General features: G+C 43.5%; 1 protein-coding gene across 4 annotated transcripts; it reads left to right on the forward strand.

Annotated features, from left to right (window-relative positions):
• The first annotated feature begins 1,434 nt into the window (after positions 1–1,434).
• IL17RA (interleukin 17 receptor A) lies at positions 1,435–27,623 on the forward strand. Of its 4 annotated transcripts, none has more exons than XM_075051208.1 (13): positions 1,435–1,498; positions 11,492–11,516; positions 13,431–13,577; positions 15,393–15,517; positions 16,593–16,719; positions 18,704–18,751; positions 18,845–19,002; positions 20,241–20,318; positions 20,754–20,829; positions 20,914–20,928; positions 22,689–22,790; positions 23,895–23,936; positions 24,548–27,623. In XM_075051208.1, exons 3-13 carry the CDS (start codon positions 13,439–13,441, stop codon positions 26,062–26,064), a joined length of 2,427 nt encoding a protein of 808 aa, XP_074907309.1. In that variant the 5' UTR covers positions 1,435–1,498; positions 11,492–11,516; positions 13,431–13,438; the 3' UTR covers positions 26,065–27,623. The 4 variants fall into 4 exon arrangements, with proteins under 4 accessions (XP_074907309.1, XP_074907307.1, XP_074907308.1 ...); XM_075051206.1 differs by lacking the exon at positions 1,435–1,498 and adding an exon at positions 1,659–2,200 and having other exon boundaries at positions 24,551–27,623; XM_075051205.1 differs by lacking the exon at positions 1,435–1,498 and adding an exon at positions 1,663–2,200.
• Positions 27,624–27,654: the final 31 nt, after the last annotated feature.

A 27,654-nucleotide genomic window follows, 5' to 3' on the forward strand; every position in this document is an offset into this window, starting at 1 on the left:
GCTGTAAAATGAACTCTCTCAAGTATAAATCAGTCCAGATATAAACCTCCTCTCCCACTCTTCCCTACGCTCCCTGCCCACCCTCCCAGCCCTTCCTTGCACCTCTACCCAAGCCCTTCCCCGTCTCAGTTCTTTACCTCCTTCCACAATTTTATATCTAGTTTTCATGAACCCACAGAAATGCTTTTGTAAATAATGCTGTACAGTTTGTAACCGTCATGTAAGCCTGTCATCAGTGCCAGAGTCCGTCTTGCCCTCTCGCACGTTTTAAAATCAACAGAGGAAAGTTAGCGCGAATGGCCCGCCAGTGAGCTATAGGGTCATCTCTGTGTGGGACAAATGTATATTCCTGTAAGATTGCATTTTTATCTAAGGAATGATGTTATTTTAAAATTGCTAATAAATTTCTAAACAATGTCCAGATTTGTTTAATATTGTAAATGTTATCAGAACTCCTACGACATTGCTCCCTTCTGTCAGCAGTGACTGAAAAATAAGACAGCTTCCTGCAGCCCCTTATTTTCCATCGTCAGTCCCGCTGCCGTTCGTGGGCTCCCTTGTACATTTAAGAGACTGCAGAACAGTCTTGGACAGTCACAGCCTGCCCTGTTAAACAGTAACTTAGGAAATCCAACTGTTCTCTGTGGTGGTGTTGTCACTACAGAAGTTCTGCCATGTCATGATGTCCAAAGTGTGACTCAAGCGTAACCACACACTTAACATTTTCTCCACAGGATTCTTTTTTACGAAGCGTATGCAACAAAAAATGAATGCCCACAGCCTAAATACAGTGTAATTAGTATATACATAAGCTACGAAGCTAATGGGATAATAAGTAGCATACCACGCATTTACTTTTCGATCAAACAAATTTGTTCTACCATGGTTATCAAGCAATTACGCTGCAATGCCAGCTGAGCACTGTATTTCCTGTCGCAGCACTATAAATCATAGTGTACTCAGTCCAAGTATGTTGGTATAAAATGGAGCAAAATAATGTCTAAAGAAAAATTAATGTTTTTCTTCAGTTATGTGTATATACATATTTTTTTTTTTCCCCCAACTTGCACGCAAGTGTCAGAACTGCAGGTTTTGCTGCTACTGTTAATTAGTGGTGTCACAAAATGGTAGAACCCAGGAGGTGATTAAAACCTGTGGATGTCATCAGCGTGAGGCATTGGAATTGCAGAACCATCATCAGAAGCCTCGTTATCTCCAGGCTCAGACGGGCTTTCAGTTAGATGTTTGCCACCACAAAACCGTACGAAACCGCCGCGGTCTCAGCTGTCGGTCGAAGCCAGGCAAACGGCTCAGCTTCGCTGAAAAGTTCGCTGAGCTGGAAACCCCGCTGAGCTCCCTGGGGCCAGGCTACAGCTTTGTGGGAAAACCATGAGGTGAAAACCACGGCAAAAAACGGGTGAAAGCCGGCTGTGGGTGTGCTGCAGTGTGAAGAACGGTGCGAAACCCTGAGCGAAACCTGTGAGACAGCTGAAACGCGGTGAGCATCGGGAACGAGCGAAAGGTTTGCGCAGTCCCCCGTGAGCTGGATACAGACAGAATAACCCCACGACAGGAAAAACACGGCACACACCTGTAACGTTTTTTACTGGGCAGCTGCAGACCGCTGCCGAAGTCGGTTTTTAATGCTCAGGGTATTTCCCTGAGGCTAGAGGCGTGGAGGGTGAGGGCGCAGACCTCGGGAACCCTTCCGTTTACTCGAGAGCGCGAAGACAAACCCCGCGCGGCCCCCGCCAGGAGTCCCTCGGGCCTCACACCAACCTGAAGCGGGGCGGGAGGGGAAGGGAGGCCGCCGCCTGCCCCGGGCGCAGGCCCGGGCGGCTGATCGCCAGAGCAGGCGGGCCCGCTCCTCAGGGCCGCGCCCTCGCAGGCGAAACAACCGACGCAACGGTTAACGAGGGGCGGGCGGCCTCCTGAGGGGCGGGGGGGGGGCCGCGGTCCGGCCCGTCCCACCGCAGCGCCGCCCCGTCCGCGGCGGCCCCTCCTCAGGTGAGGGCCGGCACCGCCCCGCGCCCAGGTCGGACCCCGGAAGCCCCGAGGCCCTGGCGGCGGCGGGGCCATGGCGGGCGCGGAGCCGCGGCGGCTGCCCTTGCTGCTCCTCCTCGTCTTCCCCAGCTCGCCGGTCGGCGCGGCCCTGCGGCTGCTGCTGGGCGCCGCGCCGCCCTTTACCTGCTCTCAGCCGGTAAGCGCGGCGGCGGCGGGGGGAGCGCTGGGAGCTCGGTGGCGGCGGGCCGGGCAAGGGCACGGGGCTGGCGGCCTCCCCCGCGGTGCGCGCAGCGGGCCGGACCGGGAGGGGGGGAGGCAGGCAGGGAGGAGGGTTTCCCGCTTCCTGCGGCGGTCTCGGGCCGCCGACGGCCGCTCACCGCCGGTGTGCCGCGGGGCGGGGAGGGGGGGGGGGGCTCCCACGGGCGGCCGGGGCCCGGACAGGGGCCGAGGAGCGGCCAGGAAGTCGGGGTGAGGGAGCGGCTTCCCCGGTGGAGGGGCTGCGGGGGTCGGGCGGGCGTCCGCGGGGTCTCGCTCTGCCGGGAAAGGGCTTGTCGGGCGGCGGGCGCGGTGCCCCTGGTCGGGGCCCGGAGCCCGGGCCCGTTCCGCTCCCTTCGGAGCGGGGAGCAGCAAGGGCTCTGGGGCGGACTCCGGGGAGCAGCAAGGGCTCTGGGCCGGACGCCCCGGAGCCGCCTCACCCCCAGCCGCGGCCCCGCGGCCGCAGACGGTCCCGGCGGGCAGAGCCTGGGGCCGGGGAGCTCGCTGTCCCCCGCGGAGCGGAGCCGGTGGCGAGCGCCGGTCCGGAGCGGAGCCTGACAGCGGGGGGGAACCGCCCGGGCAGGCGGCGGGGTGGCGGCGCCGGCGGCGGGGAGCGCGGACGGGTGTCGTGTCCCGTCCCGCCCCCCGGCCCCGCTCCGAGCTCTCGCAGCTGGCCGTGGGTGCCCTCGGCCCATCGGTGGGCGTTGTGGTCCTGCTGCTGGCCCCGTCCTCGTGTCGCGCTGTCCGGCTCCGTTAAGACCCGGTGCTTGGTTTTGTAGGGTTTGGGGACTCGGTTGCGGTTGAGGTGGGCTTTACCTATCAAAGCGACTGTACGTAGCGCGAAACTGCATTAAGTTCATATTAAACCGGAATTGCAAACAGCGCAGAATTAGCCTGGCCATGTGACGGCTGCCAGGAAACGCCGGTCACTAACGTCTGTGAGGGGCCGTGGCTGGGATTTGCTAAAACTGCCTGAAGTTACTGAGCAGGATGTGAGTCTTTGCTAATAGCTGAGGTTGCCTAATGTCCTCAATGTTCCTCGCAGCTGAGGGGTTTTTAGGAGGAAGCAGGGAATCTCTGCTGAAGGAGTACGTAAACAAACATTGTATGTACTTGAAATTTTGAAAAAGGCAGATTTTGGTTGCCTTTTCTCCCTGTGAAACGAGCCAGAGAGGATATAGATTGAGAGGCGCAGATGTGGTGCCTATGTAAAAAGTGAACTAACCAACCTCAGCACCCCAAAGTAAAAACTCCTAGCTGGTCTTTCTCTCTCTGGGGGTTTTGGGCATTTGTTTTGGTTTGGTGTGGTTTTTGGGGTTTTGTTTTTTTTCTAAGATGCATGTAAAGAGTGTGTGGAAGGGGGAAGAGACCTGGTTTTGCTTTTTATTTCTGTTAATAGTGGTGCATGCATAAACAGGATAATGGGTAGCTGTCTTCTAAGCTAAAAAGTTTTGTATGTCATGATGCACTTTCAGCAGTCTAGCACAGGCAGCTTAGTCAGATGTGGCTGTAGACGTACATAAACCAAAATGTGTCCTTTGGGATGAAAGCTTCTATAATCCTTTCCTGTACACGTTTCCTATCCTTTGTCTGTTCTGCCTCCTTTCCTAATGTTTGACCATATACTTACCCCTGTTTTACCTGATGTCTGCTGCTTTCACTCCTGTTTAAAAAAACTCCAAGACAACAGGCCACTTCTGCGATTTTACTTTAGGCTGGGCATTGTGGAGTTACAAAATGCAAAATCTTAGCAAAGGGGAAAGATGACATTACAATATTGCTTAGGCTTCTAACATAACCATGGGTATCCCAAACATTGTTAGTCACAGAACTTGAGAGTAATACATTATAGGGTTTCTGCATGTCCTTGGATGCTTGGGCTTTTACTGACTTTGTCTTCCTGGCTGTACCTTTTTTTTTTTTTATTTAGGGAATGTGAACCACAGTAACTTGGTGAGGCGTTCACCAGTACATCACTAATTTTCACTGAGAAAATGTATTGCCCCACACTCTAGGTGTGCTCATAGATCAGTGAATGTGTAAGCCTGCTACTTTAGCCTTTTCTTTCAATAAGCTTTTTTCTTAAAATGCTGACAGACTTATGAAAAATGAGTTGGCTTAAGCCCATGAGCAGCCTCTTTAGAAGCAATTGTGAACCTGCAGACACATATGGGAAAAAGTACCATCAACTGAAGTTATGACAGTCAAAAACAATTTCTCCTTCCCTTTCTGTCAGCTGCACTGTTTTCAGAGAATGGTTCAGTAACCCTTCCGATGAGTGACTGCAGTGTGGTTCAAAAGGGAAGCTGTTGCTGAGCAGGGTGGGTAAGACCCACATCCTTTTTCTAACCCACCATGCTTGTGCTGCTGTTGCTGAGCTTCAGAGTAGCTCAGGGTGAGCAACAGCGGTTTTTTCAGCAAAACTCTCATGTGGCAGAGGCTCTTTTGGAGATGGAGTGGTGGAGGGAAAGTGTCATATCAGTATCGGTAGACACCTGTAAATTGTGAACATAAAAGTAAGTGCTCGTTAACAGCTCATCTTATTAAAATGACAGCAAGTGCACTTAATGGGCCTTATTCACCACCACTCCATCAAACCTGCTCAGCTGTAAGGCTGAATAGCACAGCTGCAAATCCAGTTCTTTCTAGTATCTGTTATTTCAATATGTCATCTGCAGGGAGGTGAGGTTCAGGGGTTTTTTCTGTGCACAGGGGAAAAACATCCCACAGCTTAAATACCCATCTGGTTGTTCACCATCAAGTGTTTAAGCACTGTGTTCAGTCATTGGGCCGTAACTGTTTCATGACATGGCATGCCTCAGTGTCCTAGAGGAATTTATAAGCCTGCCATCTTTAAGGGGCCAGACAGGTGTACGTAGTTCGGTCTTTGAAATCTGTTTCACCAGCTTGATGGATATTCACTAAAAGTCTCTGGAGAAGAACTGATGTAACATCTCTCATGAAGATGAGCAATGGTGGTGCATGTGAGGAAGACTTCTGGCCCTCTTTTACAAATGTGCTCAATTTACATTTGCTATTGACCAACTTCTCTCATTCCCCTCTGTGGCATCTTTTTGCTATGTAGGATGTTACCATAAACCATGGTCGCACTTAGTGCTGCTGAAATATTTCTGAACTTCTTGGCACAAAAAGGATTAGTGATCAAAACTACCAAACTTCAGCATAAAAAGAGTTAGTGAATAAAACTACCAAAATAAGATAAAGAAAACTTTAAAACTTATTTTTGTGAAGAAACTTCAACTTTTGTGTTTGGATTTGATTTTGCTGAGAATTTATATGAGGGCAAGAGAAAAACTTAGAAACTATAGAGAAAAATGCCTAAAAATCAAAACAATTTTGTAGAATATGGTTGTTTCCTACCAGCCTTAAACAAATCATCTTTCAACAGTTATTCCTGTAATGTGTTCATGTCCTATTGATCTCTGCTTTTTTTAACTAAGGAATCAGGAAAGGGAAACTGTAGTAAACTTCAAATCGGCCAAGCCTCAGAAGATACATAGAATGGCTCATAAGTGAAAGGCAGATTTTTGTAAAGCTGGAGCCCTTCCTGTTCAGCAGCCGCTCTTTAAAGGAAAACTGGATGCTTGCCCAGCTCACGGCAGTTTCTTGCTACTTACCACAGAATCCTGCTGGGAAATCTTGGCCTACTATTAATTTAATTGAATTGTTATGAGATGGTGCTGTTAATCAGTTTCCCATTTCTTTTTCAGATTCCTATGATTCTTCAGGGCATATGGTCTGTTCTTTTTTTTTATGTCAAAACCAAGAAATATCTTGGAAAAAGGAGTGAAAGAAACAGTTGCTTAGCTTTCTGTGAAAATATGGCAAGTAAACATGAACAGTTGACTGTGCCTGTCCTGCTGATAATAGTTTTGGGCATCACCTCACAATAGTCTTGTTCTCGTATTTATGCCTCTTGTGTCTGTAGCTTTGCTTGTTGGGCCTGAAAGGCACTAGAAAGCTGGTGAGAAGAGAACATCTTAATTTAAGCCCCTTCTATAATAATGTGCAGAGCAAGTTGCCTGACTGTGGGCTCGGTCTTTTCTGTTCCTTCTCCTCCTATTTGTCCGCTTGTCTGTTGTATGCGGACAGACACGTCTCAGTTCTGTCAATACTTCTTAGATGCTTCTAGCTTTATGTAGGTGAGTAGAAACAATCATCATGGCAATTTTATTTCTATTGTATCATCTAAATTTGTGCTTGCTTAAGTAGGGAAGCTCAGTTAAGTACTTCTGCTGCCCACAGCTTTGTTAATGCACTCTGAATGAGCCAATGCATCAGATAAGGTTTTGGGTTGGTCCTTGGTGCTGAGGAGGTAGCCAGTGCAAATCTGGAAGTAGTTGACTTATTTTACTGCAAAACTGACTTGTCTTTCTCTTTAATTGCGTCCTGGCTTTTGGATGCCATTCTCTGGAGTTATACTTTTCATGGTATAAAAGTGTGCCCTCAGCTGCAGTCCAGTCTAGTTCACCTGGGCAGTATCCAAAAAGGAGATGAGGGTTTTGACGATGACTGCTTTCTAGGTATCTCTTGGGGTTGTTATATCTCTGCCTGTATTGTGGCTTTATCTTCTCCTTCTGTTATCTTTGCTTCCTTATGCCAATAGCAAGGACTTCCTGGCTGGATGAATTGTTCTTCTGGGTGTTTTTGTTTGTTAGGTCATCGCTGTAGTGCTTTGGGTACTGGAAAGCTAGTGGACCAACAACTGAGTGCAGGCTGCTGTGTGGTGGGAGAATCCTTCCCTGCTTCCTGTGGTAAACCTGCTAAATTCGTGACTAACTGGTGGCAGCTTAAAATACTCCAATGTAGTCAGCTACATATAAAAAAAAGGCTACTGTCACAGCAGGTAAACAGGCTACCACGGGGTAGGAAAAACACATAGGTAGGTAGCCCCTAGAAAATCCTTAGTGGGTTTGGGGAACAGTGACACACCAGAAAAACCGTTGTTGTTTGTCCCCATAGAAACCCAGTGTTGAGGTGTAAGAGATTTCTTAATTGTCAAGTTTCAGTTCTGAATCCTCATCAAGTGACTGATGGTTCCTGATTAAGGTCTTGGCTTTTTAATGGATGTCACAAAGGGTACAGGCTTATTGATGCTGGGAACATAATTGCAAACACTCTGCCTCGGACAATAGATCTGGAGGAAGAGAGAAGCCATTTATATGCTGTGCAAGTTCAATATTCATATTGATCATAAAACAAAAAGGAGGAAATGCAGCACTTCCTCATTTAACTCTGTCTTATCTGCTAATAAACAGAAACACCAGCACTCAAATGAAAGCAGATGTTGCTGCTCTTCAGGCAAATAATGCCTTATAATTTATATAACAGCTTTATCATGATGCAGTTTACAATAATTACTGATAACTGCAACAGAACAAAGAAAAATGACTGAATATTAAGTGATAGGTTTTAACAGAAGTCATTAAATTACAAACAAAAAAACGTGGTTAGTAGCCAATTATTTTTGTTGCCTGTTGTGGGTTCACCCCAGCCAGTAGCTCAGCCCCACAGAGCCACTCGCTCTCTCCCTCAGTGGGATGGGGAGAGAATTGGAAGGGCAAAAGCAAGAAAACTTGTGGATTGAGATAAGGACAGTTTAATAGGTAAAGCAAAAGCTGTGCACACAAGCAAAGCAAAACAAGGAATTCATTCACTACTTCCCATCAGCTGGCAGGTGTTCAGCCATCTCCAGGACAGCAGGGCTCCATCACGCACAACGGTTTCTTGGGAAGACAGAATGCCATAACTCTGAACATCCCCCCCTTTCTTCTTCTTCCCCCAGCTTTATATACTGAGCGTGACATCATAGGCTCTGGAATATCCCTTTGGCCGGTTTCGGTCAGCTGTCCTGGCTGCATCCCCTCCCAGCTCCTTGTGCCCCTCCAGCCTACCTGCTTGGGGAGAGCAGTGTAAGAAACATAAAAGGCCTTGATGCTGTGTAAGCACTGTTCAGTAATAGCTAAAACATCCCTGTGTTGTCAACATTGTTTTGGTCACAAATCCAAAACACAGCACAGCACCAGCTGCTGTGAAGAAAATTAACTCCATCCCAGCCAAAACTACTGCACCTGTTTATGCAAGGGACATTGTCAGGCTAAATAATTTACCTAAGAAAGTCTGATTAAACATTTGAACTGTTAGGAGTAATTTTTTTCCATAGCTTAATCTGTTTTTCCGTACTGGTAGTTACAATTTATATTTTTCTCTTCTTCAGTGATTGTAGTTTAGCTAATTTTGGTGTAATCGGCATTTGCTTGCTTGCTTTCTATGTTTTTGTCATTATCAAAGGATTTAGGTTACAGATGCTATGTGGAAGGGTTGGGGGGGAACCTTATTTGGGAGGTACAAAGTTGCAATAAAGTTTCTATTAACTATGCTTGTAACAGTTTTTCTTAAGTCTCACAGGATATAAATACTCAGTGGAGGATTTGTCTGTAATAATTAGGTGCAGTGTAATTGTGAAAGTACGGTTCAGACTAAATTGGTATTTATGTTCAAATTGATCAAGTTGATTCCCCTAGTTGTGCCTGGTTTGACCTTTTGAGCACAACAAAAATAGTGAAAAGTACCTCTTACATGTCCTTACATATTGACATTAAGTTCCTAGATTTATTTTGCTCTTGGTTAGGTTAGAGCTTATCTGCCTCACGCAGGACACTGCTATGCAGCTTTTGGGGCTGGTTATCCCAAGACTCCCATGTAGCAAGACCCTGTTTGGGTGTTTCCAGAGCTGTTAGTGCCACAACCTAGCAGTGAGGTTGGGGATCCAACAGTGAGCTGAAAACTTCAAGAAGATCCAGAGCAAAGATAAGGGGAAAGGCAGGTGGTTTCTGCAGGTGAGCTGCTAACACCTGGGAGTCAGGGGACAAAGGAAGAGAAGAGAGTGGGAGAACAGCAAGGAAAGGTTAAGTGTGTCACCATGTATCCCCCTTCCCTTCTCATTTATAAAGGCATCTTTTGATTAAGAGTGAAAAGTAATCAGAATATTTGTTCTGACTGTGGGATGTTGCCTTAGTCCTAACTTAGTTCACCAAAGATTATTTCACTTTGAAAAATATAACATTGCTAGCTGGCTGGTAGGAAAACAATTCTTCACCAAAGTTCAGTTCTCAGGCAAAGTGTTATATAGATTTGTGTATACTTAGAAGTCCAGGGTGGCCAATAAGGCAGATTCCTTCCTTTGAACTGATTGAAATGTTTCCTAAATGATAATAAAGTTGGTCAATATTGCATACCTTGGGTGTTGCACTGAATCTTTTTCAATATACCTATATCTTGAGTATGTTTGTAATACTGCTTATTGGAGTGTGGATGTGTTTCTTGTGAACGGTGCCTGAACGCTGGATTTATACCCATGTATTGTTTTGACTTGTGTAACAAAAGCCCAGAAGAGATTTTTTAGGTTTTATTTTTTATATAAGGATGAGGAGCTTAATGCCAAATCTGCCTGCTTTCGCTCAGGGTTTGTAGGAACACAGATACATTAGCTGACATGTAAGCATTATGTCTGAAGTACTTTTTTCATAGTCAGTAGAATTCCGTTCATGTTTGAAATCTGTTGCTCAGCACAGCTTGTATGATACTGGATTTCACCAATTGCTTATACTTTGTATTTCCTTCAAATGAGAGAAAGCTTAGTAATCAGTGTGATGTTTTGCCTTCACTAGGACTTCTTTAAAGGCGGGATGTAGTTCTGTCCTGTTACAAGCAGACAAGAGCCAGCACAGCTGTGAAGAGCAGCGCCCACCTTCCTCCTCAGGCCTGGTGGTCTGTTCCCAGCCTCTCCTGTACAAGCAGGAGCAGAGGTGCAGAAGGGCAGAAGATCTGGTTCGCAGCTGACCTCCCTTCCTCCCTTTGAGTCGGTTTCAGGCTGTAGCCAGCTGCCCGCATGGTCACACATGTGCTTGTGCCAGCACAGGGCAGGCTGCAGTGCTGGGGCGAAAGCGAAGGGAGGTTTAGGGTTGTGCCTCTGGCAGGGATGCTGTCTCATGCCAGCTCGGTGTCTGTGAAACTTTAGCTTTCCCTGCCATGCTGGAGGGCATGTTCACTGCCGAAAAGGCACAGCTGGCTCTTTCAAGCATCCATCCCTGCAAATGTGAATACAACCTACACCATGTTAATAAGCTAAACCCCAAATACACTTGGAGTTGACCTTAACAAGTTGCAGAGAGGTTAAAAACTCTGCTGCCTTGCCTCCTCCACTGGAATGAGTTATTGTGGCAACAGTGTGATAAGAATATCCACATTTATATGTCAAGGCATAGGAAACCAGTGGGAGGAAACCTAGCCCTCATCTTGATTTACTAAGTCAGTGAAAACTTCAGACTTCCTTATTGCTAGGATTTTGCATCACATTAACCAAGCAAGCTCACCTGCTTTTTCCTGGTGACCATGGGGTCCTGCAGTATAAACAAAACATACCTGGGGAAACCAGGCAGAGCCCACGTAACTTCTGGTTGCTTCTTTACATTCAGGACATCTTTATCCTTAATATGAAAGAGTCTAATTCTGATTTTGGTTTTTTTTTTTCCCTTCATGGGTTGCCTCTCAAATATATTTCTAAAAAATAAAATCACCATATCCTAGTTTCAAGCCTGGCACTTACTAAATGTTGTCTTTTCCCTTCCCTGCTTCTTACGTGGCATCAGGAAAAAGACCAGCCGTAACTGATGCAGCCTTTCTGTTCAGGGGATGCCCTGCACTAGGCAGTGTGTAACCAGTACTTCAGTGGCAAGCCCAGCTGCAGAGAGTTCACGCTTCCAGTCAGGTGGGCTTAGACCTTGGAAGCGCTACCAGCATGATCGCTTCTGGGTAGCAGTAACTTAAAGCAGTGGTGTTTAAAAAACATACCCATCTACTTCAAGCAGTCTTTCATGTCACACCAGTTTCTATTTTCACAGTCCTGGATTTTGGAAGGTTTTTACTACCATAATCTTGCATTTTTGCCTCTCCAGTTTCTTTCCATTATTGCAACTATTGCTGTCACACATGCAGTTCAGGTGTGAGCAGGTTTCATGCCCCGTGTCCTTTGGTTTTCTGATGAACAACTTTGTGCAATGTTTCCTGATGGTTAATTCTTCCAGTGTGTATGCGTTGCTGTTCACTGAATTATTTTTTCTTCCTGTACCTCTCCTGCCACTAAGCAGAAGCAAATTACTGTCAATCCAGTTTCTATTCTGGGAGTAATATTGTTTCTTTCCCCCCACAGGATTTAAACTGCCTCGTAAGAAATAGTAAGTAATTTTTTTCATCATTGCGTTTTTTTATCAGATCATGCATTTCTTTTAACTGGGTTCATACAGCAAGTTCTTCCTGCTAGAAACAGAGAGATGTAAAGTGAAGCACTGCTGTCATGCCTTGCTTGGGCATTTTCAGTTTGATCCATAATCAGCTCCAGCTAAAAGTGGAGTGGAAAGTTAAGTCTTTCTCAGGATAAGAGTTTGGGGGTGGGGCGTGGGTGGAACATAACCCAACTTGTTTAGCTTCTATTTAAAGCTGGGATGCTCAATTTTTAAAGAAATGGGAATTTTAGGACAAGTTTGTCAGTAAATGTTCTTTACAAGCTGTTATCTCTATGATGGTACTTAATGAAAAATTAATGTATGAAATAGAATTTTAAAAAGGGGCATAAAGGGGTGCAGCTGAGAGCAATTAATGGAAATTTTTGGGCATAAAGTCCAATGAATTAACTCAATGATCTTAAAGATCTTTTCTAACCTAAATGATTCTATGAATTGGAAAAGTAAACTAGAGTTACTCTAAGTCCCACTGAACAGATATATTGGACATATCAGGTGTGAGGGGTCAAGTCTTAGCAATGGTACGCATCTGAAACACTTTAGTATAATTATCCATAATGATCTTAAAAAAAAAAAAGGAGAATGTTCTGCATTTACCTATTTGGTACATGGAGGCATCTGGATGGCACTGCAGAACTCCTTGGCCTTTTTTTGGAGTCATTGTTCTAAGCAGGCTCATTTCGGCCTCAGTGCTCAACCCTGTATTGTACTGGCACAAGTATTTTTGTAGCCATGCTTGGCATGCCAGATCATGGAGATGACAATGCTGAAAATAACCAGATTTTAAACTTTTTTGGCAGGAGAGGGATTGGGTGGGATCAAATTGGATCATATTTCCCACTGGCAGACAGCCATTGGAATACAGCTTGACAACACAGCTAAGCCAATCTCCAGCTCCATTATTAAAATGCTTCCTTATTTGAATATTTGGTTTAAATTCTGCCTTATGGTTCTTGTTATGTTTTTCTGCTCTAGGAGAAAGATATTTTTTTTTTAATTAGTGCTTAGTACACCCTTTTCTGAAAGGTACTTTAATCTTATCAGGTTTTCTATAGCTATTTTTTGGTAGAATGAGCATTTGAGTACTGTCTAATTGCTTCCTAAGGCTAAAACTATGCTGTTACAAGAAGGGATAGTGCCCACTTTCCACTGTTCCTATCACTGACCCTGCAAAAAACACTGAAAGTGTACTTTGGAGAGCCTGACCATGCTATTTTTAATAGATCTGATAGGTCAAATGTCTTACAAAAGTGTAAGTAGATCGTGTCTGTCTAATGCCTGTCATACCTGATTTCATCTTCAGATGAGATTACAGGACCAGTTTTCCCTAACACTGTATAGACTAGTCTAAATTAATTTATGAAAGGCATAACAAGCAGTTGTTGGAAGCTAAATTCAGATGTATATTCAAATTTGAAGTAAGGCAGTTTTTAAACAAAGTAACTAACTATTGGAACAATTTCCCTGGGTATCTGACAGACTTCTTATCGGAAGGCTGGAAATTAGTACTAGTCTTCTAATATAGGTCTGTTTCAGCATCAAGGTCTGGACTTGCTGCAAGAGATATTAAGTAAATTTACCTTACCTGACCTGTTTAGCCTGCATTGTGATGATTACTAATGGATTTTAAGGAAAAGAAGAAGTGTAAGTTACTAGAATGAGTGAGTTCAGAATATTGCAGGCAACTTAAAGTACTTGCGTGCTGAAAACTGCCTTTCTGAACCGTGAAGTGGTCTGTCACCTAGTTTTGCCCTCTGAGTAACCCTCACCCAAAGGGCAGACCATAACTGCAGTTAAGCAGAGCTTCCTCTGCCCTGCTTTAAACAGTGGTTTTCATTTGCTGGACAGGTACCTGCATGGAGGCAAGCTGGCTGCGGTTTACCCCATGGACTCCTTCTGCTCCAAGCAGTCTTCATGTCTCTTCTGATGTTTTCCGTCAGACGGATGGAAAACTGCTCCCTGTGCTTCGGATAGAATGGAAAGTGGCCACTGATGGTAAGTGGTGGTTGTTTAATGTGAACATGGAGCAGAGGAATTAAGTGTGACCTAGTAAGGTGTCATGGTTTAACCCCAGCCAGCAACTAAGCCCCACGCAGCTGCTCACTCACCTCCCTCACAGTGGGATGGGGGAGAGAGAATCAGAAGGGTAAAAGTGAGAAAACTCGTGGGCTGAGATAAAGACAGTTTAATAGGTAAAGCAAAAGACGTGCATGCAAGCAAAGCAAAACAAGGAATTCATTCACTACTTCCCATCAGCTGGCAGGTGTTCAGCCATCTCCAGGACAGCAGGGCTCCATCACGCACAACGGTTTCTTGGGAAGACAGAATGCCATAACTCTGAACATCCCCCCCTTTCTTCTTCTTCCCCCAGCTTTAAATGCTGAGTGTGACGACATAGGGTCTGGAATATCCCTTTGGCCGGTTTCGGTCAGGTGTCCTGGCTGCATCCCCTCCCAGCTCCTTGTGTCCCTCCAGCCTACCTGCTTGGGGAGAGCAGTGTAAGAAACATAAAAGGCCTTGATGCTGTGTAAGCACTGTTCAGTAATAGCTAAAACATCCCTGTGTTGTCAACATTGTTTTGGTCACAAATCCAAAACACAGCACAGCACCAGCTGCTGTGAATGAAATTAACTCTATCTTAGCCAAAACCAGCACATAAGGCTAAGGAGTAGAATTATGACTTGAAGTCTTTCACTGATCTAGTCATGAAAGCAGACCTTTGAAATCTGATGTTTGGCTGCTTCATTTTGTTTGTTTTGGGGGACGTTTTTTGATCTTTCTTGACTGAATTGGGGCTTTGGGTGTGGTGGGTATTCAAGACTTTAAAATGTTTCCACTAGTATGGATGGGATAATGACACTTAAAATGGGAAAAGCAGATAAAAATGGAATCAAGTGGCCCACACCTTTCCCACGGTAGTGAGGGGAGAAAGGAGGTTTGCACTGCAAGCATTGCCTTTTCAAGGCATAGTAATGACTGCAGCAGTCTCATGCAGGGGAATTACATCTACAAACTGAACAAATGAGAATTAATTTGAGAGAGTACAAATGAATTATGCGCCATTAACCTAGTGCAACTTCTTCCCATTTTGGGTAATCCAGTCCTTGTAACTTAGGTTTCTCATATGCACATGTGTCTTGATAGAGGAGTAATTGTCTCATTGCTGGAGCCAAAATTAGTACCAGTAAGTCAAGTTTTCTCCAAATATCTTTGATTGTTTGTTTGTATATGAAGTTTCCCTAGCATGCTCTTGTCCATGGTTTTGCACTGATTCAAGACAGAATTAAACACATTCATTTCTTCCTTCTGCAGGACCTGTGTCTGAGGGCTATAGAGTTATTATCTCAGTATAGCTATAGTAGTGTAGAAGCAGGTGTGACCCAGGTAACCCTGTTGTTTTTTGTAGCTGTGGTTGTAAACTTTCCCATTGGGACTGTCTGTACCAAAATAAAAGCATATTTGCTTTGGTGCCCAAACTGCATGAAGCAGCCTTGAGAGACAGAGCTAAACACAACGCTGAACCTGTGGAACTGCCAGGGTGTCTGGAAGAATGAAATTGCCTTCTACTCTCCCCCTTCACTTGCACAGATAGGGTTCTTGCCATGCAAGGCAATCTTTAAGCTGAAAGTGCTGCTAGGCAACCCTGCACGCTCACTTTTTCATGGCCAGGTATCATTCTGTTGGGATCCCCAGCACTTCAAAGGAGTAAGACTGTGACAAGACTAGGCACAGTGGTAATCTCTGTGGGGATTCCAACCTCTACATGTGCAGATGACAGGAAAAGAAAGACATGTCTCTCTGTGCCTGCAGCTAGTATCCGCTGTCTCCAAGGGGCAGAGCTGGCTGTGATGCAAGTGGACAGCAATCAACAGATATGTGCCCAGTTTGACTTTCAGAACAACTTGCCACTTCAGGTCCGTCCAGATGGAGGCCGGGTGAGTGCAAAGGGCTCTAAACTACTTTTTCTAGTCCATGGGTTTGTTTCTGCTTTCACTGTCATACAGCAGGTTTATCGATTAAAAAGTACAGACTGGTTAGAGGAGTTGATAAAACAATCAAGATATTAGGCTTGAGACTTGCTGTCATTCCCAGTTTGTTTTACACTTGTGTGTAACTGTGTACAAGCTGCTTACTTATCTTGGTTTGTCTTTCACTCTTCCCATCCTTCAGGTTTTAAGAATTGTTGCTTTCAGTGCCTAGCACATGTCATCATTCTGGATGTTGCTTAAAGCAAGTAATTGTAGGAGTTTTTGCATTCTGCTTGACAGGCGTGACATAGGCTTTTTAACTCAACCCTTCCTTTTACTTCCACTTTTTTCTTGTACTCCCTTGCTCTGGAGAAATGCACCAACCTTGGGGGTGATCTTTCAACTTGTGCTTAGTCTAGGAAACTTGTCAGAAAAGTGCTTATCATCTACAGCTCCCTTTATGAACAATAGGAATCTGGAGCTCATTGCTTACCACGCAGAATTCGGCCATACTCAGCTTACCATCTGGAGCCAATGCCTCCTCCAGAATTTGCACAGCATTGCTGATGCAGAAAACAGTATAGATTTAAGAAAATATATATGGAATGGCCAGGTAAAGAACTATATATGTATAAGTGCAATTCTAAATGGTTAGCACTTGCACAGTACTACCAGTTTCATAGTAGACTAAAATTTCAGTCTCAAAACTGCATATGTTAGCCTAATCTCCTTTCAGTTCAGAATGTAATTTAGTGGAAACTCCACACAGTTGTTTGGCATAAGACTGTTGTATCAGCTCAAAGATCCCAAGAAATAACTGTAGTTTTCTCATTCCAAACAGAAGAATTTGGGACTGACCAAGGGACTGGTACATTTAATACACTTGAGTTTCGTGGTTTGTTTTTTTTTTGTCAGACTTCAGAAAAAGGGTCAAATGGGATGAGGGAACACAGTGGAACAGGGCCAAGTCAGCTGTTAATTTCAGTGCCTTTATAGAACAACGTTCTTGTTTTAAGTCCTTGTGAATGTGTTTTGTTTTCAGTGGAATTTCACTTTTGACCGTTTTGAAGTGGAACCTGGCCAGACTTACCAAGTGACTGTCTACCACCTGCCCAAACTGAGTGTAAATGGAGACTACAACTGCAAGTCCACGTCTTTCACAATGCCTGGTAAGAGGTGCTCTAGTTCACTTAGGCCTTGAGCTTAGGACTGTGATGGCTTGTGGTCCTGTGGGTTGGGGTTTTTTTCCGGACCAGATCCATGAACTGTGAGCAAGTTTGGCAATAGGGTGGCAATATTATAAAAACCTGTTGTCCTTTCTGAATATTGCTGTTTAGAAAGTCCATGGTGCTAGCCTTACCTACAATACCCTTGTGGTATATATCCAAAATGCATGTATCGTTTGTGCTACAAGTCACCGCTCTTGTTTCTGGGATCCCGTGTCCCAAAGTCTGCCAAATCTCTGCTTGGAATAAGGTGCATGTGGAGGGACTATTCTGTGAAGGACAGACCCTTTGATTCTGGTTGACTGTAGTTCCTACATGGAAGATAGTGCTATAAAAATTTTGAATGTACTCTCTAGAAAGCTGGTCAAAGGCTTGGACTTGGGCCTCTGATTTCTGAGAAATTGCGTTTTTAGCTTGTTGAGAATTCTGCTGCAACTATGGTTAAAGAGATATTCGTAGTTAAACCTGAAAACTAGTTTAGATGCCCCTCTGAGGGGCTGTTTGAAGGTAAGTTACATCTGGATTTTGTTGCTGAAATGCTCATCAGTGGAGCAAGCACAAAGATATTTCATCTACGTGAATGGGGCTGTAGAGTAACCTTTCATGCTCTCTGCAGGCTATCACTGCTGTTTTTACTTAATTTGAAATATTTTGAAGTTGCCCCTCTGATTATGGAAGCTGGAAGCACAGATCAGAATTTCCAAATTGGAAGGAGTGAAGTTTGACTTCTAGTATTAAATCTTAGACATGTGAAGTTTGATTTCTAAAGTACAGTTAGGCATAATTTACCAAGAAATTTGGTAAAGCTGAGTGCCTGACCCTTTCTTGTGTATGTGAAAATTTTCCTATAACTAAAAAGAATTTTTATTGTTTTCCCCAAAGATGCTGAGCATTTGCAGTACCCTCTGCCTGCACTGACTAGTTTATAAATATTTGACACTCAAAACAGAGCTTAAACTGGTTCATAATTTTCTTCTTAATTTGCTTATAGTTGTCAATGTGACTTTGTAGTCACAAAATTGCAAAGTATGTCGTGTTTCAGTTCATGTAAGCTGGAAAAGGAAAGAGGGGGCACTTGGTTTTCAGCCCTCTTATCCTTTCTTATACCTGGTCACTCTAAGAACTTCCTGGCTTTTATCCTCCACTGTTCTTCAGAAAACTAATGCATTGTGTCAAGCTCAGGAGTTGCAGGGAGCTTTGCTGATTAGACCTTACTTGTGAATTACAGGGGCACTGTAAATTTTCCAACTTTGAAAGTTGGAAATTTAAGATATGCAATGTTCTATTTCAACTGTTTAAACAGGGAATTGTTCCTTTTCCTTTGTCTAAACCTTGGGAGAGAGACATAGTTTAGGCTGAAGCTTGTAAATCTCACATTGTTAGATGTTGCATATGTAACTCTGGATTTGACTCTGAATAAAGTCCCAAAGAGCAGGGCCACTCTGCCAAATGAAGCAAAGAGAATTATAAATGTGGAAGAGTGTTTTGGGATCAAGAAAGAATCCAGCCTCCTAGTTTTCCTGGGGCAGAATGCTTTTGGAGGAATCTATGGCTGTGGTGCTCTCAAAATCCAGAGATCAATATGAAGTTTTAATTCCACTATGACCCTCTCTGCACAAGTCTTACATTAGCAAGGGTTGTCAAATATTACTGTTACAATAAGTATCGTATATTTTCAGTCTTTTCTTATAAATTATCTCTGTTCTGAAAAAAAAACCAACCCCACCATAACATCAGTGGAGGGACTAGTCTATACACTGGAAATGAATGCTATTCTGCTGCAGAATTTTCTTACTGCTTTAGAACAAAGGTCTCTACTCATCAAGGAGGGCTTGGTTAGGTGTCTAGCTTCTGATAAGAAAATGGGTGTTTTTTCCTAAATGGAAGTACAATGTTTCTGACTAGTCACTGATGGTCTTACTTGCAGACTGCAAGGACTCTCTGATGAAAAGAACCATCCCATGTATAAAGACAGGTAAAAATTTTTCTGTTCGAGTCACGTAGACATGGGTGCTCTGTTGAAATATTTGACAGTTGAGAAACTTGGAAATCTCTGCACTACTTCCAGGCAGCTTGTGGGAGCCCAGGATCCAAGGTAAAAGTCTAGATGATACAACTCTGCTTGTGAGCTTTAACCCATGGATGGAGTCAGCCCGATACCAAATTCATGTGGCCAGTTTCCTGAATGAAAAGAAGTGTAAAATGATCACACGTGATTTCACTGAGGTAATTACCTTCCTAAATTATACCCTCTGTGGTAATTTAGACAAATATTTAATGGTTGCTAAACAAGGACTTGGAGCCATGATGTAGGAGATATAACAAATGCACTTGAACATCAATTTTTCAAGGAATTATTTTCACAGTTTTTTAATTGCCTTTGGAGAGAGGAACTTTATTTCAGGAATTTGGTGAATAAAAGATCAGAAAGAGGTTTTTATAATGCAGTCTGTAAACATCTGCAAAGAAAACCAAAATTTGATACTTGACTATCTGGGATTTTATTACCTTTGTCAAGCCAATGCCTGGGGGATAAGACTAAATAAATCAACCAAAATTGAGATGCAAAGTTTCAATAAATCATTGAAGTAGTTCATCAAATGTGATGGCAGGGGGGAGGCGTGTTAATTAATTTTTTTTTTTTTAGATCAAGAATGAGTGGTTTTGTAACAGATGTTTCAGTCAAACTGAGAATCGATTCCTGTAGGTCTTAGCCTGTATTGTTCAGAAGCTCAAAGTAGATCCAGAGTGTCTTCTGACATAAGACATGTTCCCCTTCAGGCATCTGGGAGAGGAGAAATGCTGAATATTTGGTACCAGTCTCCACCCTTCCTTGGGGGAGGGCAGATATATTGTTCAGTTTGTTTAACCTTTCCCTTCTTTCCACACTTAAAACCCTTCATACTGCATGCACTGATACGTATTAAGTTATTACTGACACAGCATATTTCCTTGATAGAGGGGAATATAGCTCATTTTGGAGTATGTATCTGCTAATCATTGTAAAGAATATATTTAGATTATCATGATACTGATTGTATACGGCAGGTAACAAGGGCAACTTATTTGTCTGTTCTAGCAGTGCTGACAGCTGTTTTTAATTAAGCAAGGAAGCTTGTTCATATTTATACATTAAATAACTGAAGACATATACATTGTTAAGAAACTGTAAGTTTAAGTTAACACATTTAAGTTACACCGTGTGCATCCGTAATTGTTTCCTGTTACCTGTGCAACCTTAGCCTGCTGTCTTAATTCTATTACAGTGTCTGTCACACAGGATACCTGCAGTGATGGTGGCCAGACCAATTATCCATTTTGTTCTGTGGGATTCTTGTTTAAAAAAAAAAAAAAAAAATCCGCTTCTTTGGACCACTCTATATTCTCATGTCAACTCCTTTTCTTTTTTCCTGCTTTCATTCCGTTTTCTTCCTTCCCTTATAACTTGCATCTGATTTCTGCAGGGTGGACTACAACAGCAAGTGAATGTCACAATCAAAATAGAGAAGAACATAAGAGCTTGCTGCAACTACAAAATACAGGTAGGATCTCACTGTTGTCCCTATGTCCTTCACCAACAAGGCAATGAGCAGCTTAGGAATGTTATGGGGTCTTTGTACAATGTTTTGTTCTGAGATTGGCTAATCCCTAATTACATAGATCAGGGAAATAATGATTATGGCTGAAAGAACATTTATTTTTTTTATATGGGTATTCTTTGTAGACAGTGGCTTTTCTTTAGTATAGGGCTGCCAGAGACTATGGAGTGGGAATGGCAAGGGTGTAACCTCAGGAGCTCAATGCTGCCTTAATGTATTGAGTAAGAATTCTTGATGAATCTTCTTTTCTGAAGGGAAGTGGGAATTCTGTGTCCCTGTGCTAAAATACAGGGAATGTCGAGGCAGAGGGAAAGTAAAGTGGGAAACAAACTTGCTTTTAAGTATAGCTTCTGTTTTCTGAATTTATTTCAACTGCAGATTCAGCCATTCTTTGCGAACTGTGACACAGACTGCCTGAGACACTCTGCTTTCATCCCATGTTCACCAGCTCCAAGTGAGAAATGCTTTTCTGTAAATTAGATTCCCATTGTCTTACAGATGAGAGCTGAATTTTTAATGTAACTCTTCTCTTTTGCAGGTACAGACCCATCAGGTAAGAAGTTCTTCCAATAACCTGAAACTTTTTTGCTGCTCTTTTCCTGTCATATAGAATAACAAATGATTCTCCCTGGGAATGACCCAATGGGCAGGAAATGTCCCCTTGTAACACTGGGTTCAGAATGAATTGTGTTAAGAGTTACTTCACTGATTTAACGAGGCAAGTATTTGTATGCAGTGTGAACCTTAAAGAGAAATTTTTTTAGAGATACTTCACTTGCATAAAATTCTTTGAGAAACAGTTTTGACAAGAAGAGTCTTAATATAAAATACTTTCTGTCACTTTGCTCGGTGTTAAAAAATTTGCATAATATAAAGCAGCTTTTGGAGAGAATAGCTTGCATATATTCATTTTTATGAATGTCAAGATAAATCATGTGCATAATGATTTGACATCATTTTTTTTGGCTGCATGTTTTGGGTTTGTGTGGTGGGATTTTGGTAGTGGGGGAGGGGGCTACAGGGGTAGCTCCTGTGAGAAGCTGCTAGAAGCTTCCCTGGCTCCAAGTCAGACCCACCTCTGACCAAGGCCAACCCGATCAGTGACGGTGGTAGTAGTGCCTCTGAGATAATGTGTTTAAGAGGGGAACCTGCAGTGAGTAGAGGGATCAGAATGTGAGAGAAACCCCTGTGCAGAAAGCAAGGTCAGTGAAGGAGGAGAGGATGCCTCTGCAGCCTGTGGTGAGACAGACGGCAGGCTGTTCCCCCTCCAGCCCATGGAAGTGAGCAGGGGAGCAGATGCCCACCTGCAGCCTGGGGAGGACTGGATGCCCTTGAAGTTGGCCATGACTCCATGGGAAAGCCCGTGCTGGAGCAGTCCGTGACTGAAGATCAGCCCGCGGAAAGGCCCCATGCCGGAGAAGTTCGTGAAGGACTGTCTCCCGTGGGAGGGACCCCACGCTGGAGCAGGGGAAGAGTGAGGAGTCCTGCCCCTGAGGAGGAAGGAGCGACAGAGGCAACGTGTGACGAACTGACCCCAACCCCCATTCCCATGTGGGAGGGAGAGAAAACTGGGAGAGGAGTTGAGCTGGGAATGAAGGAGGGGTGGGGGGAAGGTGTTCTAAGATTTGGGTTTACTTCTCATTATCCTTGTTTTGAATGGTAGTAAATTCAATGATATTGTTTATCCCCAAGTTGAGTCTGTCTTGCCTGTGACCATAAGTGGCAACTGATCCTTCCCTGTCCATGTCTTGACACTTAAAAAAAACAAGTGGTTTTTTTTATATTTTCTCCTCTTCATCCCGCCCAGGTGGGAGGAGTGAGGGAGCAGCTTTGTGGTGCTTTGTTGCTGGGTGAGCTTAAACCATGACACTGCAAGAACACCTGTAAGGAGCTAGTTTGCCCAAGATGTAGTTTTTTTCAATCTGTAGGTGTTTTTTTATTTTTACATCACCCAAAATGGTGATGATTTTATTTTTAAGATAGATTACATGAACAGGCAGGACATGGATGGCATGCCTGTCAAAGCTGGATAAACACTGCTATTTAGAGGAAGGTTATTGATCTGTGTTTTCAGTGTGCTGCACATATGGTTCTTTGTGGAGCAAGTTTATGGTGTAGAGCATCATCACAAAAGCAGGAATTCATTTTGAGAAGTGACTGTGATATGTTGTGAGGAGGAAGTGCTGGACCACCTGTGGTTTTGGGCAGAGCCAGGGTCCTTCTCCCTTGGCCCATGCTGCTCAAGAAACTTCTGTTCTTTGGTGAAACTCTATTTGTGTAAAGCAATGTCTGAGCACTATTCTTATACTGCAGGTGATATGATTATATGGCTCTACTGGTGTATCACTGGGATCTGTGTGTTACTGGTGGGATCAGTCATAGCAGGTGTGATTTGTATGACCAAAAAACGAGCAGGTAAGACTCATACCAGCTAGGAAGAAAAGATTCAATGCTAAAACTGTATTTTTCCTACCTCTGTACCTATTCCTATTGCTGTTTTCTTCCTTGCTGTTCTGATGTCTTGCCACTGAGATAATGCCTATATAAACACTTCCTTCTGTTTTACATTATAGGACTTGTAACATCCTAATACCATCCACCTAGTTAAGTAAAGCCTTCCATGGGTTATGCTGTCTGACACTCCATTTTCATAGCATTTCAGAGCTCCTGAGGGGAAAAAGGAACTTCATAGTTCAGCCATTTGTTTCCTGCAGATTGCTACAGATATCTTTTCCATTTATTTTTCTCCTGCATTGCATAAGAGTTTTGCAGGATAGAAGCTTCCTGTTTGTCCAGACTGTAGTCTTTCCCCTGTCCCCCGAAGTGTCTACAATATTCATTTTTATACTATTTTGAGCTTAAATAGTGTTTTTCAATTAAGATGGAAGAAGAAAGACAGGACACAGAGGCTGACATTGAACGGGTTGGAAAATTGGGTGCTTAAGGACTAATTCCTAGTCTTTTGTGCTGCAACCATGAGGCTGTTATCACAGGAAAACTGTACAACTCACTATTTTGATGTTTTGTTTGGTTTTTGTTTGTTGTTGGGTTTGGGTTTTTTTTACCAGAGAGGAGTAATTGGAAATCTTTTTGGAAAATTTCTTAACATCAAACTTGTCCCTAGCTACATCTTATAGATATTTTAGTAGCCTCTTCAGAGAAGCCTCTTAAGAAAAAGCTATCTTTAAAAAAGCCTCTTCTTCTTAAGGAGAGGTAGCAGAACAATTGGGGGTTCTGTACTTCTTGAGGCTGGCTGGATCTGGGGAAGATGAAGAAAATTGGTTTTGAGTGCATTCCTTCTCCTTTCAAAGGGAAAATGTAGTAAAGTACATAGCAAAATTGGCTGTAGAAGAGTCTTTATTAATTTAGTATTTTTTTTAATTAGGCTTCTCCCTCCCCATGGTTTTATCCCTGCACAGTTAAAGATTTTTTTTTAATCTAATCTTTGGAAGGTGTTGTCATTTTAAGGGTTTAATCTTATTTCATGTTTTCAGAACTGACAGTTACTTTCTCTTCCAGGACGCTGGCGAGGGAAATGCAACCACAATGATTTGCAAACTGGTAAGATGTCCTGCCTGTGTTTTATCAAGCACATGTAATGCATTCTGGAAGTCTCACACAATTCTCCAGAAGGGGCTTTCATAGGCTCTACTACTCTATAGGTGCTTCTTAAAAACAAAAAGGTAGCCTTAGGATCTTCCTGTTTAGCTAAAAGAAACTTTGTATATGGAATTTGGAATGCTCTATTTGCCAGATGGGATATAACTGCTTTGTAAAGTGATGAGGCTTTTGACCCAGCTGAGGCTGTACTGGCAAAAGAACCTTTGCTAATCATCTAAGCCATAGCAATAGGAGATTGTTTTGGGGTGGGTGCACTCAGCTCTCCAGCAGAGAATGTATCTACATTTGTAAGCCTCTTGAAGCTGGTGTATTACTTTTGTGTGATCAAATTCCATGAACCATCCAGGCATTACTACAAATCACAGCTCCACTGTCTCGACTTTCATATTAAATTTCTACAATGAGATGTTGTCTGCATATGTTGCCAAAATAGCTTCCAAACTTGTAGCCAATAGAACGTTTTGTTAATATTCTCCTATGCTGATTGCTGCTGGCTTATGCCATTACAATTTCAGGAATGTGTCTGGGATGAATATTTTTCTGTCTTTCAGCAGCACCATATACCGACCTTCCTTTGCCACCCTTGAAGCCCCGGAAGGTTTGGATTGTGTACTCTGCTGATCACCTGCTGTATGTGGATGTGGTGCTGAAGTTCGCAGAGTTTCTGATGACGGTCTGTGGCACTGCTGTAGCCTTAGATCTGCTAGAAGATCATCAGATCTCAGAGTTAGGGGCGTTACCCTGGCTTACTCGACAGAAGAAGGAAATGGAAGACCTGTCTTCAAAGATCATCATCTTATGTTCACGGGGCGCTCAGGCCAAATGGCAGGCCATGCTTGGGAGTGAGCCTGTGTGTCTCAAGCAAGATCAGCAAAAGCCAATGGGAGACCTGTTCACCCCAGCCTTGAATTTGATCCTGCCAGATTTCAAGAAGCCAGCCTGTTTTGGAATGTATATAGTCTGCTATTTTGAGGGGATAAGTAGTGAGAAAGATATACCTGATCTGTTCAATGTCACATCCAGGTACCAACTGATGGAAAAGTTTGAGGATATTTATTTTCGGATTCAGGATTTGGAGAAGTTTGAACCTGGGCGCATCCATCGAATCCGGGAAATCACAGCTGAAAATTACATCGATACCCCTAGTGGGAGGAAGTTGAAAGAGGCAGTACAAAAGTTCAAGAACTGGCAGACAGAGCACCCAGACTGGTTTGAGAGTGAAACCATCTGCTTGGATAATGATGAAGAGTTGCAGTCCCTAAACAGAGAGAGCCAGGTGGATTCATTGCTAAGTGAACCGGGTGGAATTGTGAAACACCAGCTGCACCTACGGGAGCCTGACCCGGACTGTTGTTATGTCATCAACCTCCACATGCATGAAGGTGAAAGTAGAGGCTGTAAACTGCAACCTCAACTTAATCCTTGTGGGGATCCAACTTCTCAGACTATGGTCCTTCCTATGGATGAGGCTCCTCTAGTTCAGGTACTGGAGCCAGTCTCTTCCATTGAAGATAGAAATATACTTGGTCATCATGTGCTGAGTAATGAGGACTGTATGGAAGGAGTTCCTCTTCTGGAGACAAGCTTTCCAATGAGGAATAATATCATCCTCCACAGCGACTCTGAAGTTTCAGCAACAGATGACCAGAGTCCTGCAAATCTCTCAGGTGAACTGAGACACCATCTGAATGGACTCATATATTCCCTTTATCAGCAGAGCATCATTCCTTCAGAGCCACCTCTCTGCCAAGAGGAGACTGAGAAGCAACACCAGCTGGTCTTTGATGACCAATGCAAAGACCAAAGACAGTCAGTGCAGTCAGACCAGGGCTACATCTCTAGATGTTCTCCTCTGCCTCCTGATGACCTTGTGGAGGAGGAGGAGGATGAGGAAGAAGAGGAGGAGGATCAGGAAAAACAAGTGGTCTTCCATGAACTCTCACCAGAGGTCTTGAGCAGTCTAAAGAGCCTCCAGCAGCAGCTGTTTTTCCAGGACATTCAACAGAGCTCTGACTGGGGGTATCCAGCTGAGGTGATGGATGTTGGCCAATCTTTGGAGCAGTGTTAGGCTCTATCTGTGACCTGCTCAATTTGAAATACAGGGGTAGAAGGTGGTACCATGCACAGTGCTGAAATTGCATTCCCTGCACCATCCTTGTCCTTGTATTATAAATGACTTACTGGTGGGATCTTCCTGTCTGCTGCTAGGAGGCAGGATTGCCCAGCAGACTGGTAACGTTGCTTCCAATCTCTGTGGAGAGAAGCAGCTAATATTAGCTGCTCCTGTGAAAGAACAGGCAGTAGTTCTGTTCCTTGGGGGGACATGTATTACATTGAGTCCTCACTGATGGATGGCAGAAAAATTATTGTGGCTCATCCACTTGTGCCTTCAAAATGTCCTCCAGCTCCACTGGTTCTATTGCACTGGATAAAAGTCACGGCCAGGGTTTGGAAGATAGATTTAGATAACGTGTCAGAATCTGCATTGCCATTTTAAAACACATTTTAAATATTTTGTTGTAAATACTGTGTTAAAGATGTGTGCCTTAAACTTCAGCTCAGTTAGGGCTGTCTCTACCTGGTTGATACATGTCTCTGGAGATTTTTTTTCTTTTTTCTTTTGCTGCTCATTCACTCATTTACATCTGCATTTCCATGGCCATTCAGAAATCAAGTGGAGTAACTGAGCAGTTAGTGGGATGAACTTTTAAATTAGGAGTCTCCGTAACTCTCCCTACCTCCCTACTGGGAGGTATGGGCTTGAAAACCAGCAATAGGAGGAAGGGGGAAAAAGGGATAATGGACCAAAAACTGGGATTCAGGCTTATTATACAATTATAGGAAGAACCTGGGGCTCAATACAGAATTACTGGATCAGGGGAATCTGGTGTATTCTATAACATGCTGCTGCAGTGCTGTTTGCTTTTGGACATCTTGGCACCAGGAAGACTTGAACTGAAGATGTAGATAGTGACACACAATTAAGGAAATGAAAGACTATTTTGCGGGATAAAAAAAGTGTAGCTTTAGCAGATGCTCTTTTAGAGTGGAGATTATAACTGAGTTAGGGGGAGGCTGAGCTAAAATGAGTGTAAGATGTACTTATGTGGGTATAAACTCAAGCACAGGTCGTTCAGGTTAACCATTGTGAAATATTTAATAGACTAAGGCGTTCATCTTCCAGGAGCAGTGATGGTTAACTGTGTCAATTCCAGTGTTTTTTAAAAAAATGGGCTTGATGCACTAGAAAAAATTGTTCCCTGCGAGTGATTGCATGTTGGCCCATGTAGCACTGACTGGGTAGCGGACTAGTTGAGGCTGGCATTTACCCTATTTGTTATCATGGTTTCTGAAGTCCAGCCCACTGATAACAGCCTGTGAGATGTGAATACATCCAGGCCTTTCTCCTTTGTGTTCAGACAAGCTTGTCATCTTCCTGTGCTTCTAAGCTTACTTGTCAAAAAATCTTAAGATAATTTTATTTCAGCTTTTTAAAAATCTCATATCTCAGAAGATAATCTGTTCTTTTGACTTGCAACCAATATTGTATTATGTATATTTTATAATTTTATTTGTTTATAACTTGTGTTTTGTTTCTTAAATTAAAAAACAAGAATATTTTTTGGATATATTTACTTAAACACTTTTATGTCCTCAA

This window comes from Buteo buteo, chromosome 19 (genome assembly GCF_964188355.1).
Source record: "Buteo buteo chromosome 19, bButBut1.hap1.1, whole genome shotgun sequence".
Taxonomy (NCBI): domain Eukaryota; kingdom Metazoa; phylum Chordata; class Aves; order Accipitriformes; family Accipitridae; genus Buteo; species Buteo buteo.

Bases quoted from the DNA above. Each gene is read 5' to 3' on its own strand.
- IL17RA (XM_075051205.1), top strand. From the start codon at position 2,078: ATGGCGGGCGCGGAGCCGCGGCGGCTGCCCTTGCTGCTCCTCCTCGTC. The intron at 13,578-15,392 runs GTAAGTGGTGGT...CTGTGCCTGCAG, and splicing joins ATGGAAAGTGGCCACTGATG to CTAGTATCCGCTGTCTCCAA. The intron at 15,518-16,592 runs GTGAGTGCAAAG...TTTTGTTTTCAG, and splicing joins TCCGTCCAGATGGAGGCCGG to TGGAATTTCACTTTTGACCG.